Source organism: Pleurodeles waltl, chromosome 6, assembly GCF_031143425.1.
Source record: "Pleurodeles waltl isolate 20211129_DDA chromosome 6, aPleWal1.hap1.20221129, whole genome shotgun sequence".
NCBI classification, from domain to species: domain Eukaryota; kingdom Metazoa; phylum Chordata; class Amphibia; order Caudata; family Salamandridae; genus Pleurodeles; species Pleurodeles waltl.
The window spans coordinates 441,869,833-441,886,054 of NC_090445.1; the positions used below are offsets into that span (position 1 = coordinate 441,869,833).

At 43.2% G+C, this 16,222-nt stretch overlaps 1 protein-coding gene across 1 annotated transcript in view; it reads right to left on the reverse strand.

Annotated features, from left to right (window-relative positions):
- The window catches only part of DSTYK (dual serine/threonine and tyrosine protein kinase), a 327,446-nt gene extending 316,078 nt beyond the window's left edge, over nucleotides 1–11,368 (reverse strand). Inside the window, exon 1 of the mRNA XM_069238535.1 lies at nucleotides 10,904–11,368. Coding sequence (XP_069094636.1) covers nucleotides 10,904–11,291 — 388 coding nt within the window. The 5' untranslated portion in view covers nucleotides 11,292–11,368. The remainder of the gene's footprint in view (nucleotides 1–10,903) is intronic.
- Between the last annotated feature and the right edge of the window lie 4,854 nt (nucleotides 11,369–16,222).

Consider the following 16,222-nt stretch of genomic DNA (forward strand, 5'->3'; position numbering starts at 1 on the left):
TATATATATATATATATATATATATATAGAGAGAGAGAGAGAGAGAAGTAATATCACATAAACAAAAGAGAAATGACAAGGCGAGAGGGAGACTAGGCGTGAGGAAGGATTCCCGGAAAAAAATAGGCAGAAGAGCAGAGACCAGAGTGGCAGGAGAACCACAGGACGAAACCGATGGACAGAACGAGCCAGAGGGGGGGCGCCGCCTACTTTCCCGTGCTTACCTGGCAGCCCTGAGGGAGAGGACACGAAGGCCGATAACGCTGCGGCTCTGGGAACGAGCAGCAGCATAAGGCAAATAACGTATTACCTGCATGCACAATGTTGATTGATTTCACAGTGTTTGGGTATTTTTGGTGCAAGCGCTCACTGAAGGTCAAGGTGAGAGCCCACCGTGTGCATATTTTATACACATACAACACCAATAAAAAAGTGCACGCACTTACACTAACAAAGGAGGTTATTCTAGGGATTGTCCATCAGTGCTTGGTGGTGGAAGAGGAAAACCCAGTGGAATATTTACTAAAGACCTATTTTTATTTTCCCAAGGATCACCTAAAGAGAAAGAGAGGGGTAAAAGGACAGGAACCTAAAGGACACAATAACCAGTGGGAACCACATACCATTATCTCTAGGACCGAACAGACTTTTTTTATCTTTCAAAAACACCCCTAAGTTGCTTTCACTGACCCCCTAATTTAACACTTTTGCTGTGACAGGTTATTTTTGCCAATCTGTTACAATTCCACTGTCAACCACTGAAGTTCTCTAAGCGAGGGTGAGCTCTGTGAGTATCACGGTGACATGTAGATTAATTTTTCTACTTTATTTTGGACCATGTGTAATCTGTAGTAGAGGGAGTTTGCTTAATCTAGTTTAGGTATTACTAAAGCTAGAATGACTGACTGTTTCCCGCTCCTCCCTTGAGAAACATTGCAATGTACTTAACTTTTTAAAATGTTAATATGCAAAAAGTGATCACCACGCCCATTTGTGGTTTTAAGGCCAGGTCACAATCTAGGATAACTCCACGACTGTTGGCAGGATGCTTAGGAGCCTGTCCCAATTTAGGAAGCCAAAATAAATGTCTCCGTAAGAGTTCTTTATTTGCAGAACTAAATTTCGGTATTATCAGCATTGAGTTTCAATTGGTTATTTGCTATGCACTCCATAGGAATTGCATAATAAATGTGAAATTTTTCTTGGGAGGCAATAAAATCTATAAAGATCTGGGAGTCATCTACATAGTGGTATAAAAAGAAGTTATTATTCCCAGTTCTTTGATGAGAGGCCTCACATAAGATTAAAGAGATAAGGTGGGGGGAATCCCTGAGGCACCCCACATTTGACCTAACCTACTTTGGCTTTAAATGAGCTAAAGTGAACAACTTGGGTAAGGTTATCAAGGAAGGATTTGAGACACTTTATGGCAGAGCCTTTTAAGCCAGCGGCTTTCACGCGATGGAACAAGATTTTATGGTTGACTGTGTAGAAATCTTTAGAAATGTATCACATGCCCAAGGCTTCCGTTAGTCCAATTTCACCTGCCCCACACATGTCATGAAGAATAGAGAGAATAGCAGACTCAGTTGGATGAGCTTGCCCAAAGCCTGGCTGAAGAGCTTCAAAAAAATTTGTTGACTGTAAACTGTGACCTAATTCATGAGCTGCATGCACACCCAACACTTTGGAAGGAAATGGTAACAGGGAAATGGGGCAACAGTTTATTTAGGGACAGGGATTCTTTGCCTGGCTTTTTAGGTGGAGCGCACAAGCGCTTTGACCTGTTGTAATTATTGTGGGCTTTTAACCACGCCCATCATTTTTATTCGTTCCTGGGCTTGCCTTTCAAAAATCACTTGATGTCATTGGTAAATGATTTACATTTGTCCCGCCTTGAGGCGTTTTTTGTCAAGCCTTGCAGACTGCCACTCTTACATGGATTACTGCACGATTGCCAATATACTTCAGGGTGGGCAAGCTATTTTTTTTCTTTGGTCTCTCCCTTTCATGCTTCATGGTGGCCTTGGCTCTCACGGTGAGAACAGGCACAACAGTGTGAACTCAATCAGCTGTATTGGAACGCTGGTAATATCGTTCACAGTTACCTAATCAGAGTCATTTCTCGTGGCTCTCCCCTTAAAACACTTTGTTTTGTAAAATTGTTAAATGCTTTACATAAAACAGAAATCTCCAAAGTGAAAGCGGCACTCCTGGCCCAACAGGAGCACCAATACTACAATATTCACTGCACCCGGGAAACCCGCCCCATGATGCTTTGCAAGGCATTACTTTTACAAAACATTTTTGCTCATAACTCAGCCTGTGGTGGTCGTAGGACAATGGGACCACCTACAAAACACTGACCACAATGTGCTCTTTCTGTCCACGTCATCCCTGGGTCCCTACACTGTTGGTGGGGACGCCAAAATAATAACCCCCACCACCATGCATTTTCTTTTTAAGCTCTCTCATGGCTGGAATTGTTTTTTTTTTTTTAAAGCTGCGAGAAGTTATATTTTATGGCCCTTGTTTGTAATATAATTGCAGTAGGCCTGCTAGCCTTGAAAATGTGTAATAAGCCATGCCCTCTAGTGGCTAAATATACGATTACACTGCATACTTTTTCCCATTCTTTATTCATGTGGCTATGCTCTCCAAAAGCTGACTGTATGGTTACAGGACCATGTTTCTTCCAAATGCTATTTTTACTGTTATGTCCTCTAGGAGTGTTCTGAGAAGTGTGGTCAACATACTATAATATAGGCGGCACAAGAACTTGCCCCATAATGCTTAGCAGAGTATTACTTTTAAAAAACATTTTTGCTCATAACTCAGCCCATGATGGTCATAGGACAATGGGACCAACTTCAAAAAGCTCTGTCTACAGCATCTCTGGGTCCCCGCAGTAGGTTTGTGGGGAACCCAAAATAATAACGCCTCCCACCATTCGGTGTATTTTAAGCTTTCTAATGGTTAGAACCTTTGTTTTACAGGTGGGATTTTGTTTTGTTTAATGGCCGCGTTGTAATGTCATTGCAGCAGGCCTGCTACCCTTCAACATGCCAAGGTATATGGTTACACTTCATTACTTTCTCCTGTTTTTTTTTTTTTTTGTTCAAAGGGTTATGTCCTCTATGGGCTAATAATATGGTTATATGACCATGTTTCTTACAAATGATATTTTGTTATGCTGCCCTCTAGGGGCTGTTTTGAGCATTTCAGTCTAAAGTAAAAAGTTTATTTCTGATAAAGGTTTATATGATAATTGTATATATGTTTAAATAATCTCTCCTTATTACAAATATGACCATGATTCAGGCCACCTTCACATCTTTATTACACTAGAACCGCTTGATCACTCTTGATATTTTTGGGTGACCTTTCTAGTTTATTTCTTCTCTGTGGCTGTCTTCTTGCGTCTGTTTTTGGGGAATTGTTTTCGCCAGCCAGCACCTCTGATGTGTCTGGGTGGTGAAAGTGGTATTCTATTGGAATTAGCATGGCAGATTTAAATTAAAATGCTAAATGGCAACATTGTCATTTTTTGCTGCAGATAGAGGAAGAAGGTAAATCGAAGTGCTTTAGTTACATGCAGGACCACTGGAATTATATGGCAGGAAAAGTCGAAATTATGAGGCAGGGTAGACCAATATATGTGGCAAGAAAAGTCCAGTTATGAATTTACAATGCCAATAGCTTTAACTCAAGTACATGCAAGACCAATTGCATTGCAAATGCTTGTTTGTAGTGAGATGATGACGGCCTCTTTAAAAGAGCTCGATACCATTCCATGAGAAAGGGAATCATTTAAAAGGGATATCAACAAACCAGCAGATTCAGATTGAAAAAGTTTTAGGATGCGAGGAGGGCAAGGGTCCAAACTGATATGATAAGCATCGGCAACAAGCAGCCACAGAACAATCAGCTACTTTAGACAAAGAAATAGATCTTGAAATTAGTTAACTGCACACTAAAACACCAAATCATGGTGGTCTAGCCACCAAATTTAATCAAACCTATGCAGCAATGACACCACATCTGCAGACTCTATTAACGCATTTGCTGCAAACACACCTGAGGCAATAAAGACTCCTCCAGTGAAGCTCATGTACATCCATCTCAATTTTAACAAGGAGGTTAAGACTACAGCCAAAGTTTTATATCATGAAATGTGCCATGCTATGCCATCTTAGTATGCACTATCTGTTCTCTGCAAATGCTGTTTGTGTTTAGACTCTGGAAAATTCAGATCTCTTTAAATGTTAACATGTATTTTCTTTAACATTTGCTTCTGCTGCAGGTAAAATATCATTTGATGGAGTATTGCAGTACTAAGAGTTGGAATCCCTTCAAAACTTGGTTTCAATACAGCTGTCAATAACCCAGTGGTGGGAGCAAAAAATGTAAGCTAAAACTGGGAACAGCATATCTATTGATTAAGGTAGAGGGAGGATCCTGTTCTACAGGGAACACATGTAGTACACTTCATCATATGGGCCTACCAGCAGGAGAAGCAGCCTCCAGACATGGACTAACGAGATAGGACCATGGCAGATGGGATGGAGCAGGAGGCTGTCCATAGGAAATGAGCAAGCATATATGCAACAGCTCAAATAATGGAGGCAAATAGGCAGTAACTGGAGAGGAACACCACCCAGGGAAACTAGCCAAGTGGCAACAAATCATCTGAGAGGATGTTGAGCTCTTCCTTCGTATTGTAGTGTTGCAGCCATATAGAATGGAGAGCGCTCCCTTTAAGGTAACAAGAAGATATACTGCACTTTTTATGATGAACATTTTTTAGCTATGCTGGGAACCAGCCACAGCACCCCCTTTGGGGAAGGCTTCTGGACCTCAAGCATAGAAGCCTCACTGTGCTAGGTTGATGCCTAAAAGCAAGAAAGAAACCCAAACACTTGCTACCATAACAGGAATATGTTTTATGACACAGAAAGCAATAAATGTATCCACATAGCAACAAAGCTCAAAAGTACATCATGTATGTGCGCACACTGTCTCTTTCATCACCACAAATCATAGTTGATACACAGCCAACACAGTATTGATTTTGTACATGATTTCTTTCATTCGGTGTTCATTGCATGCTATCCATCTGACCTAAGCACTATAATTGTTTGCACTTTATGCATTGTTCCTGACCAAAATCAACAGAAAATACAAACATCCACCACCATCAAGATTAGTCTCACGCCAGCTATCATACTTGCACATAACAGCACCAATCATTAGGAAACAACACATGCAATCACTTGCAACAGAAAACACAAGCTATAACAGATCGTGTAGATCCGTCAGAAGAGACTTGTGTAGTGCCCTATAAAATGTTCAAGGATCACTTTCGAATTCAGCACAAAATACTGTGCTAAGAGGCATTCTCAACTAAACCAATTCTAAAAGAAAAAGGTGGTGGAAGAACAACCAGATTAATTATTCATGGTCTGGATGACAGCGTTTTATATAGATGGAGAAGCTAGTATGACAGCTTTTGTCTTCTTGTTGAGAAAGCTCACTACTTAGCCAGTAGACCACATCATCAGCCCATATATACCCAACCTTTTGTTATCAGCAGTTAACAAGAAAGGACTCTAAACAGTCCAGTTCCCTATACCTACAATCCTAGCATTTGGAGTATTGACACATCAACGTGCAAGAAGACAAGCAAAGTGAATGTACTCAGAAGTAGCAAAGCGGACGTAAGGTCTGTGGGCTTCAGGAAGTCCTCCTGTTATAGAAAGCAAGACCCTCTTTAGCACCGTCTCTCCCTCCCAGTCCACCGATATAAGCTCTTTACACCTCCTCGACAATTTCCACACTATCTCATAACGCCTATTCTTGTCTGCTCCGCCACATCCCCGGCACATTTACTGGTTGCCCACATTTTCCATTTACACTTACCTCTGCAATAGCCTTCTCATCTCCTCTTAAGGCAACTGTATGACTGACTGGTGTGATAATTCCACAATAGTCTCGGAAAGAGTAAATATTATTGATGTGGAAATCTGTTTTCTTACACATTAGTAATGGGGAGCATATGGATATTCAAACAACTAGTGACAGGGAGCTTGAACCTGGTATTAACTACCTTACACAGCACCTATCAGTATACCAGAGCAAATGGCACTGACTGGCATTCAAAGAAGCGTACCTGGCATGATGGTAAGGACAGAGAAATCTGGAAGAGTCTGGGAACAAAATGGATGCCATGTTTTGGGACACCTGAGCGCATAACAACAGACTGCCAGGCTGGGTATAATTAGTCACATGAAGGCTAGTGCTGGCAGGAATACATACATAATTACAAAAGAGTATTATTGGTACGAAGTGAATATAAAAGACAAAATAAACACTTCTCTAGTGACATTCATATTTAAAAGAACAAGAAGCTTGTACTTGGAAAGAAAGTATTAAGAAAAAAAAAAAAAAAAAAAACCATTAAGTTTGGGAATAGGCATGTCCTGAAAATAATAAAGAAGATATTGTGGGAAATGATAAGCGATATTTAAAAAAATGTTTAATTGGTTATTTTAGTTGTAATCCGTGCTGTTTTACAGACATTTATGGCATTACTTCCATGGGTAGAACTACACTTTCGGGCTGGTATTTCAACGGCATTACCAGTACAATTATTATGGACCTAGCTGTTTGCAAAGGGAGGGTAAATTTCAAAATATCTAACAGATAGAAACTAGCCACTGCTGTGGATGATGATAAAAATATAAGTTGTGCAGTTGAAGAAATGTAAGTCCCTAGCTGTATATGTTGTAAAGGTAGAATGTCAAAAGCAGTTGTGGCTGATTTGCATTTTGAAAGAGATAAGCATAACTAAACAAGTTTAACATTTCATCTAATGCCAGTAAGGTAGTCATCATTTAATTTGAAAGAGGGAGCATATCAAATTAAGCACCATCATTTTATTAAGAAATCAAGCAGCCAAACCAAGGTGATCCGAAAGGCAAACAGGAGAGACCTTAGGACTAGACCGAAGGGCAGACAACAGGCAACTGGGTAGCAGTTTATAGTTAGAAATACCAGTAGATGGAATAAGAGCAGCTGGATAATCATTACAATTAAGATAGTGCCTTTTTTTTTTTTTATGTCTAGTGAGGTAAGGGTACCAATTATGGTCGAATTGTCAAACGTTCCAAATGCTGCAGAGAGGTCAGAAGAATTAAAGAGGTGGTGCGGATGGGCGAAGGTGATAACGTACGAGATGCGGACGAGGACCGTTTATGTACGGAGTATTCGGTGAAACACGGGGTGGTTAAACATGAAACGAATGGAGAAAAGTTTAGGCGATTGGTGTCTAGCTATCTGTGCAAGGTTTGAATTATTTTATTGATATAAATGATGCGTAATGTTGATAATTTTATATGCAACGTCTATTTTGTATCTCCAATCTGTAGTAATTACGGCTTAGTGAGTGTTTTCTCTAAAGCAGTAAGATGCGTCTCAGGCTAATATTCTAACTTTTAGCAAGGGAATTATTCCTGTTTGGGACTCCCAACTGCCCTCGGAGGGTCCCTCACCAACAAACTGTGGCACTTACTGAAACATCCCCAAAACTAGACTTTGCTCTCTCCGGCAAGTGACTCGTCATCCAAACATAAACATCACTCTCTCGGTCCTGCCACACTCCCAGCAACAAAGCCTCTCACTGCTTGCATACCTGCAATGCCAGCAAATCGCTTCTAATCTAGTTACTAATTGGGCAACAGCTTCGAGATGAGGCTTTGGAACTGAAAGAACTGCTGGGCAGTCAGTGACCCGAGGCCCTAGGTTTTTAACGGCCGAGCTTCTCTACAGCAGCCACTAATCATGAGGAACGGATTACAACATTCAAGAACTTCGAAAGCTACATTAAACCGCAAGTGACGAGATGGGACTTTCTTCTATTGCAGAAGGTTGAAAACCCAGCAACAAAGCGGTTCTTTTTCAACTCCAGAATGGGGGAAATAAAGTGGCCGTTTGATGTTTATTTCTGCTATCTCTGCCCGTAATCCTAACTGCACATATTTAAACGAGGGAAGTTGCTGCATACAAGACCCTTAAAAGCGCACGTTTCAGGAAATATACAAGTCCGTCAGGAAAGATAGTTTTAAATATGTACAGGCTAGAAATGAGACTAGGCTTTCACGACATCCGTGTTTCAGTGTGTTAAAGTGGCGGGAGGAGTTTGAAGCCTCTTAGGCCAGGATGGCTGCTAATAATTCAGCTGCATACCAAAGAAATAACACAAATTGACTCTTTCCACCACTTCTTGGCAGTGCTCACGGGTGATGACGCACTACCAGTTCTCCAGCAGAACTATTCTGTTATGTCAATCTCGCACAACACTGTGAGGTCCAGCCAAACGAGGTTTAGGGAGTAGAAATGGGTTACGCCAGACGTCCTCACACACGAGCACGGCTTCTGCACGCAGACAAGTCGCGTGTGCGTTGTGGCTACGGGCCTCACGTCAATGAAATCTGACTTTGCCGCATTCAAGAGTCCACAACCTGAATGGTTGTAAAAAGGTTCCAGTAATCTGTACGCGATTATGCTTCCCATTCTACAACTACTACATTAGACCATATTAAAACCCGACAGTGCGTGCACTCTAAACCTAACAAAACTGACTTCCAGTGACCAGGGCACATGGTACATTATATAAACAATTCCCCACCTGTAATAGTTACTCAATCGTATGTCCGATCCTTTAATTAGAATAGAGAGGTGGATGAATTTAGTTTTATATCATGCAACACCGGGGAAGATGGCGATTCCTTAGACTGTCATAGCAAATGAAATGGCAATAACTATACAGGATTACGCCGTCTGCTTATAACAGGATCACAACAAGGCAAAAAGATTGTAAAAGTCTAAGCCAGTCTACCAAACACACACTGGCTGCAGCGCCGTTATCAGACTTTGCATAGGGACGAGATAAGATATGTGCTTCCTGAATAACCCTTGAACACCTCTCCTTAAATTACCCCAACCCCACCCCGTTCTTAATTAAGTTAATAAAACAAAGAAATGTTGCAAACTTTAAGGTGCCCCTGAATCCGCACGCCCATTAGTTATTCGTGTTTGTTCTAAGTAAACAATGAAGACCTCATCTGGAAAAAATACTCAGCTACATACGGCAGAGCAGGTAGGAGTACAAACCCACGTCTGGGGCGCGGCACTGCTTTACCAATAGGAAAAACAGACAGCATAATTACAAAAAGTCTCCATGAGCAACTTGCTCACTATTAAGCCATAGTGAACCACATCTGACTGTAAACTAAAGGGCAGCAAACGTTGTCAAGTACAGTACAGGTAGAGGTTAATTACATCAATTACACAGTCCACATGTCGTCCAAAGGAAATGAAACCCGTGTATAACCATACAACTGCCTTGAACACATCAGGTACAGATAGGCTTCCACAGAGGTTCTAGCCAGATCTATACCAGACCTCCCCAAGAGACGCAGCGACTGCACATTTATGAATAATACCAAATGCTATTTTCTAGAGCAGACAACGACATTCACTATATAACGATTTTAACAGCAACAAAAACTAAAATATGCTACAAATCATCAACTTGAAAAATGAATTTTAATAAGTGCCCACCCCATTACCAGAGCACTGCAGGACATATCTGTGGCAGAACAGGCATGTACAACAGAGCAAACTGGGGACAGAAGGCTGTAAACGAGTTATATACTGAAATAAGACTGCTAGATATAAAAATGCGCAGAACGAAGCACAACTGCGGAACACAGTTAATGCAATTTTACAAAGAGAAACAAACTTGCTTTATAAAACACATCCCGGCCCAGGTTCCACAGCATCAGATATGCCATCGTAATATAAAACATTACAAGAAGCAGTGGTGATATAGCTATGCTAACCAACACTCCACCCGCCCCTCCCACTTTACTAGTTAATCGAGGTGTTGTTCCTCCCGAGCTGGATGGAAATACTCTAGCAGGGGCCGGACTTTGGCATGGGAACAGGGGCGAACCCGGGTCGGGCTTGGACAAAAAAAAATAGGCCTGGGCACCAAAATATTAGTGCCCCTACCCACCCCCTCAAAGGTAGGGAACCAGGTAGCTAAAGAAAACAGTGGCAAATCAGACAAGTTTTGAAATTGTAAAGATACGCTGTATGAGTATTTCGCAAGATATGAGGCTATATGCATTTGTGTTTGCTGTAGGCAAAGTTTGTGGTAATTTCGGGTAAATCAAAAGTAACAACTGGCCCACCTGGCCGTAAAATAGGACCACAAACTTCTAAAAAAACAACCCCCATAAGTAACGTGTCAGACCAGTCCACCAGACACTGACTGACTGCCCGATAGGCCAGTCAGACCCTGGTGGGAAGTCACAACAAGGGCTTTTGACAAGCACTGGCAACCTGTTGTGGAACCGCTTTGTAAGATTTTTGTGTACACTTTGTTCGTGGCAACCACTTTTTTCCTACGTAGCACTGGACTATGGGTACTTCATAAACCCAGGACTGGACACACGGGGAAGATCTCCAAAACAGAAGAAGCACTTTAAAACCCCATACAAAAATATTGACCGCCAAAATTAGGTATGCTATACGTCCGTGAAGAGAATATCACTGCACCCTCATTCCCCTTACTTCCCTGAGCGCCCCCCTTCAGTCCCCTCCTCAGTGGCACCTACTTCCCTCATACTTTACCTAATCCCAGCCCTCCCCCTTGGGACACGCCCAAGAGCTGAAATGCATCACCCCGTGCTCTTCTCTCGCTCCATAACAACAGCCCACGGCCTTCCTCTGGCACCATTTATCACTTGCGCCCCCTCACCAGGCAACAAGTGTGCTACACCTCTCAGGAAAACACCTTGGTACCACTCTGGGCACTCACCCGTGCCACTTTTCTTACCTGAGTCTGACCCCGGCCCCGCCTCCACTCCTCCCCGGCAGTACGTGTGCTGCACCTCTCTGAAGAATGCTTTAGTGTCTCGAAGGCTCTGCTGCAGGCGACCACGGTACTTGTTGTAATGGATGAAACCGCGGCTCAGCTCCCTGGCTGGGCCGGGCCTCCCACCGCCGCTAGGCTCCATCTGCAGCCACTCCTCTGTGCAGCAAACAACGCGATTGAACCCCCTAGAACCTTTATCATCCGGGACCACCAGAGGGCGACCGGGATGCTTCGGCGCCTGCGCAGCACTCTGGGACTGGCACACGCAGTCATCCGTGACAGCACAGAGACATTTGCAAGTGGCACAAATACGCATGTGCGCAAATCTTCCCGAGACACATCTGCGCATGTACAAACTCCACCCGGCATAACACAGGCGTACCACCCATAAACAACAATTCTCCCTTTGCAGTTTCCTAATGGTGCGCATGCGCCACCCCCATCTATGTTTCTGTATTATTTTCTCAGAAAGAAGAGCCTAATTCAATGTCAGTATGTCAGGACCGGAGACTTCGGATTATGCTTTCTCTTTGTTTACTGAAAAAACACAGCAGCCAATAAACGTTTAGTTCAATCAAAAACTACAAAACCCAACATTCCCAGTAGTCTATTCCGACCAATCCCTGGTCTACAGTCCATATAAATGTCCTTGACTCTTAAGTCCTTCCTCCTTTGTAGCTGCTGTAGCCATTAATTAAGTGCTTGTCTTTGTCTTATTTAACAGTGATTTTTTTTAAAGAAGTTCTTTATTTGTTAATGGCCATGGAGTAGGAGCAGGGGTGAACGGCACTTGTTAACTCCAGTTTGGAGGTGTGCTGCACCCGCACGCTATATGATTTTTATTTCCTTTTGGAGATCGCGTGTGGCGAGCGTGGAAGTGCTGGAGACACCGGCCGAAAGCGTTGGGAATTCGCTTCTGGGCTTCTGTAGAGCCGCTGGAGTGCTGGTTTCAGAGAGGCTAGCCCTCTCTCTATTTCCACATCGCACGCACTGACGAGTTCTGAGGTGTCTAAGCTTCGGATCTAGTCAGCGGTGAAGCGTGTGTCTTGGCAAGTGTACTTATTCCCCTAAGAACGCCCGACGGGGCGGTAAATACGGACAAAGGGCTTTGCCTTAGGGAAGTTTGGCAGGTGCTCCCTCCACTTCTTATTGGACCATTTTGAGAGTTTTTTCTCTCCTTTGAATTGGAGTTTTTTTCTGTTTTTGATACCTGCTGGGGCTCCCCCCCCCCTTATTGAACTCCTTCTTTACTCAGCATCTCTGAAATGGTTTATTATGCAGAAGAAGGTGAATTTTATCAGAAACAGGCTGAGGAGCCCTATAATAATCAGATGGAGGAAAGACTGGTACAGGCCCTGGGTCACCATGTGCAGGACTTTGTCAATCAAGCCCTTATTAAGGCTTTAAAGCCTTTTACTCAGCCTTTGATGCGCTTTGGACAGAGAATTGATGAGCTGACCCTCTCATGGTAGACTGCCTGATACAATGATTGCAGATATGAGTTGGGCCCAGAAGGGTTCTGGTGGACCTAGATCCTTGGCGGAGATCTTATCCCAGATGGCTTCTTCAGTCCTCAGAGACCATGAATATGAATAGGATATATCTGTATCCCTAGAGAATTACACTCTCAAGGTATGCTGGGTCAAGAGGACTCTCAGTCTTTTGCTTTTCATACCTCTGATTCGGAGAGATCTCGAGATGAACCCAAGGTGTTGGGTAAGAGGAAACGTGAATCCCATCATTCATCTGACGAAACATCAGTTCAGAGGAACCTGTTTTTCGATCTGTAGAGTATTATTTATCCAAGATCCACTGAGTGGATTCCCTCTGTGGAGGTGGCGCACTATGTCCAAGACAGGTTATGCAAGGATGTTCACAACACTCTGCGTTCTGAGTGCCCTTGTCCTTCCTTGTTGGGCAAGGTGGCAGATACACCAGAATTAGACCCTAGTATGGCCACTTTTCTTAAGAGATTCACAAAAGATCCTAAAAAGGGATTAGACCGAGCCTGGAGATGCTGTCAGGATAAACTTCTGGATATTTCTGGTCCTTTCACGAAGATCCTTGAGTTAGCAGTTCAGGCCAAAGAGAATAATTCACCTTTAGATCCTGAGGCAGTTCTGGAGTGGGCGCAAAGAGCCTTTTGCCTCCTCGGCAATGCCAATTGCACCATGTCCACGGAGTGATGTAAGTCCTTTTTGATGAGGATAGACTACAAGCTGGTAGAGTTGGCATCCTCCGAACCCGGTTCTCTGGCTAATGGTCTCTTATTTGGAGACAAATTTGTTAAGGACTTCTGGAAATACGTTTCCACTTTTTCCACCCTGGACAAGGCTCAGTCCTGCATGAAGAAGATGTTCAGTGGTGGTCTTTTTCTCAGGGCCGGTCGCTATAGAGACCGAGCGCCAGCCGTGGATTTTATCAGGCCTCCGCACTTATGCACAGAGAGGCCGTGGTTCCTACCAGGCCTCTTCCGGATTCTACCCCTCCTGCAGGAGAGGTCGAGGTCGTACCAATTGAGGTGGAAACAGAGGAAATTACAACAATCCAGACTTGGCAGCAACAGGTGAGAATAATCCCATTTTCCAAAGTCTATTTGGGGGGCAGGCTAAGAGAGCATTTACAAGCTTGGAGACAGATATCTCAGGATCCATGGATCCCTCAAATTGTGATGGGTTTATCAGTTCGAGTTTTACTCCCCTCCCAGACAGACAGTCATTCCTTCTCTGCTACATTTTTCCCAAACAGAGAGCAATTTCATAGACGTCGAAGTGGATTTGCTTCTTCAGAAACGTGCGATAGTACCCACAGAGTTGCACCCTTCAGGATTCGTCTTCACAATATTTCTTCTGAAAAAGAAAGGAGAAGGGTATTGGTTGGTTCTCAATGTAAGAGAATTCAATTCCTTCATAATCTATCGCCATTTCAAAATGGAAGGCATTCATCTTTTAAGAGATTTGTTATTAGAAGGGGATTGGCTGGTGCGCCTGGATCTCAAAGACGCTTATTTGACAGTACCAGTTTTCGAGCCACATCAAAGATTCCTGCAGTTTTGTTGGCGAAACCTATGGTTCGAATTCGGAGTCCTTCCCTTCGGTCTGTCTTCGGCCCCCTGGTGTTTCACCAAGTTGCTACGTCCTGTAGTACAATTTCTTCGAGAAAGTGGTGTACGTCTAATTATTTATCTAGATGACATTCTGATCATGGCACAAACAAGAGAGTTAGTTCTTGTCCATCTAAATTGGACTATCCAAATATTGCAAGATGTGGGTTTTTTGATAAATTCAGACAAATCCATCATCATCCCCTCACAATGTATAGAATTCTTAGGCTTTCAGGTCGATTCTGTCAAGGGACAGTTGTGACTTCCTTTGGCGAAGCAGTCTATGATCAAGAAAGAGTTCCGGAGAGCCCTTGCCTCCCTGAGTATATCATTGAGGACTCTGGCGAGGTTGGTAGGCCTTCTAGCTTCATCTGTTCAAGCAATATTTCCGGACCCCTTACATTACAGAGCCCTTCAACAACTAAAGATTCTTCATCTATGCAAGGGTCTCAGTTATGCAGAGCAGATTTCTTTGACAGAGGAGGCTCGAGCAGAGATATTCTGGTGGTTGGAGCACATGAAGGCTTGGAACGGAAGAGCGATTTTCGCCTCAGTTCCAGAGATAGTCATAGAGTTGGATGCCAGCCAATGGGGCTGGGGTGCACGATGTGGGACAGTAGAGACGGGGGGCAGGTGGTCTCCAGCGGAACTCTCTCTCCACATCAATTGTTTGGAACTTCTGGCAGAGCTTTCGCAATTTGCTCTCTGTCTCCCTACAAAGCCAGTTGTTGCATACTGTTACGTATGGACAACATCTCGGCGGTGCGGTATATCAATCGTTTGGGCGGAACCAGGTCCTGAATACTGGCAGAGATTGCCAAGGAGTTTTGTCATTTTTGCCTTCATCATTAGATTTCAGTGATGGCAGAATCCATTCTGGGACGTTCCAATGTGATAGCAGATTGGAACTCTCGGTTTTTGAGGGACGGCAGCAACTGGAAGCTGCACCAGTCTGTGTTCTTGCCAATTACGAATCATTGGGGGAAGTGTGCGATAGACCTCTTTGCGTCTCACCTTAATTCTCAACTCCCTCTATTTTACAGCTGGAGGCCAGATCCGTGAGCCCTCGTGACGGATACTTTCCTTCAGGTCTGTACGACCACTCTATCGTATGCCTTTCCCCCCTTCTCCAGGATTTAGAGAGTACTCTCTCAGGTTTGGAGACAGAGGGCGGAGATCATTTTAATAACACCTCTGTGGCAAGCTCATTCTTGGTTCCCAGTGGCGATGGCACTATCTTGTGCTCGTTCGATCCGTCTGTCATCGTTCCCCTCATTGCTTCTGTTTCCTGGACACCTCCCTCATCCTCTAGTACTGCAGGGCCTGTTCTCCCTTATAGCGTGGAGACTTTCAGGGGACGTTGGAAAAAGCCGAATGTTTTGAGAGAGGCTATCTTCTTTTTATCCCAGTCCTGGGCACCTTCCACTCATAGAAGGTATGAAGCTTCCTGGAAGTATTGGTCAGGTTATGAACTACTGGGAATGTTGGGTTTTGTAGTTTTTGATTCAACTAAATGTTTATTGGCTGCTCTGTTCTTTCAGTAAAGAAAGCGAAAGCATAATCCTCGCCTCCATGTCTTTAATAGAATTGAACATTTTTGATGTGTAAGCTAGAGCATTTTTCAGTCTACGCCACCCCATAGGGTACGGCATTTTTTGTAAATTAAAATTCCTCACTCGGTTAATGTGAACAATGCAGATCAGCGAGTGTCACTCTTTTCACCCGCATGGGTATGTCACGAGAGATATCACAATAAAACAATTTCTAGCTATCACCTCAATAATTTTTAATTCTATTAAGGACTCTGAGGCAAGGATTATGCTTTTTCTTTCTTTACTGAAAGAACACAGCAGCTAATAAACGTTTAAATAACAAAAAACAACATTTCCCAACATTCCCGTTAGTTCATAACCTGACCAACACCTGGTATACTGTGCATATAAATGTCTCTATCTCCTTAGTTCTTCCTCTTTCTTTGCTATAACAGCACAAGACAACCTGTAAGAACCAAATCTTCAACTCCAACCAGGAACCTTGCCTTGACATCAAGCTGCTTGCTGACCAGCTCCTCTGCTCACGGAAACTCTGGACACTCATACACCTTTGTTAATTGGAAACTTTCATAGCAGATTTGATACAAGATATCAGATATGCATCACAAACAATGATAACATCAC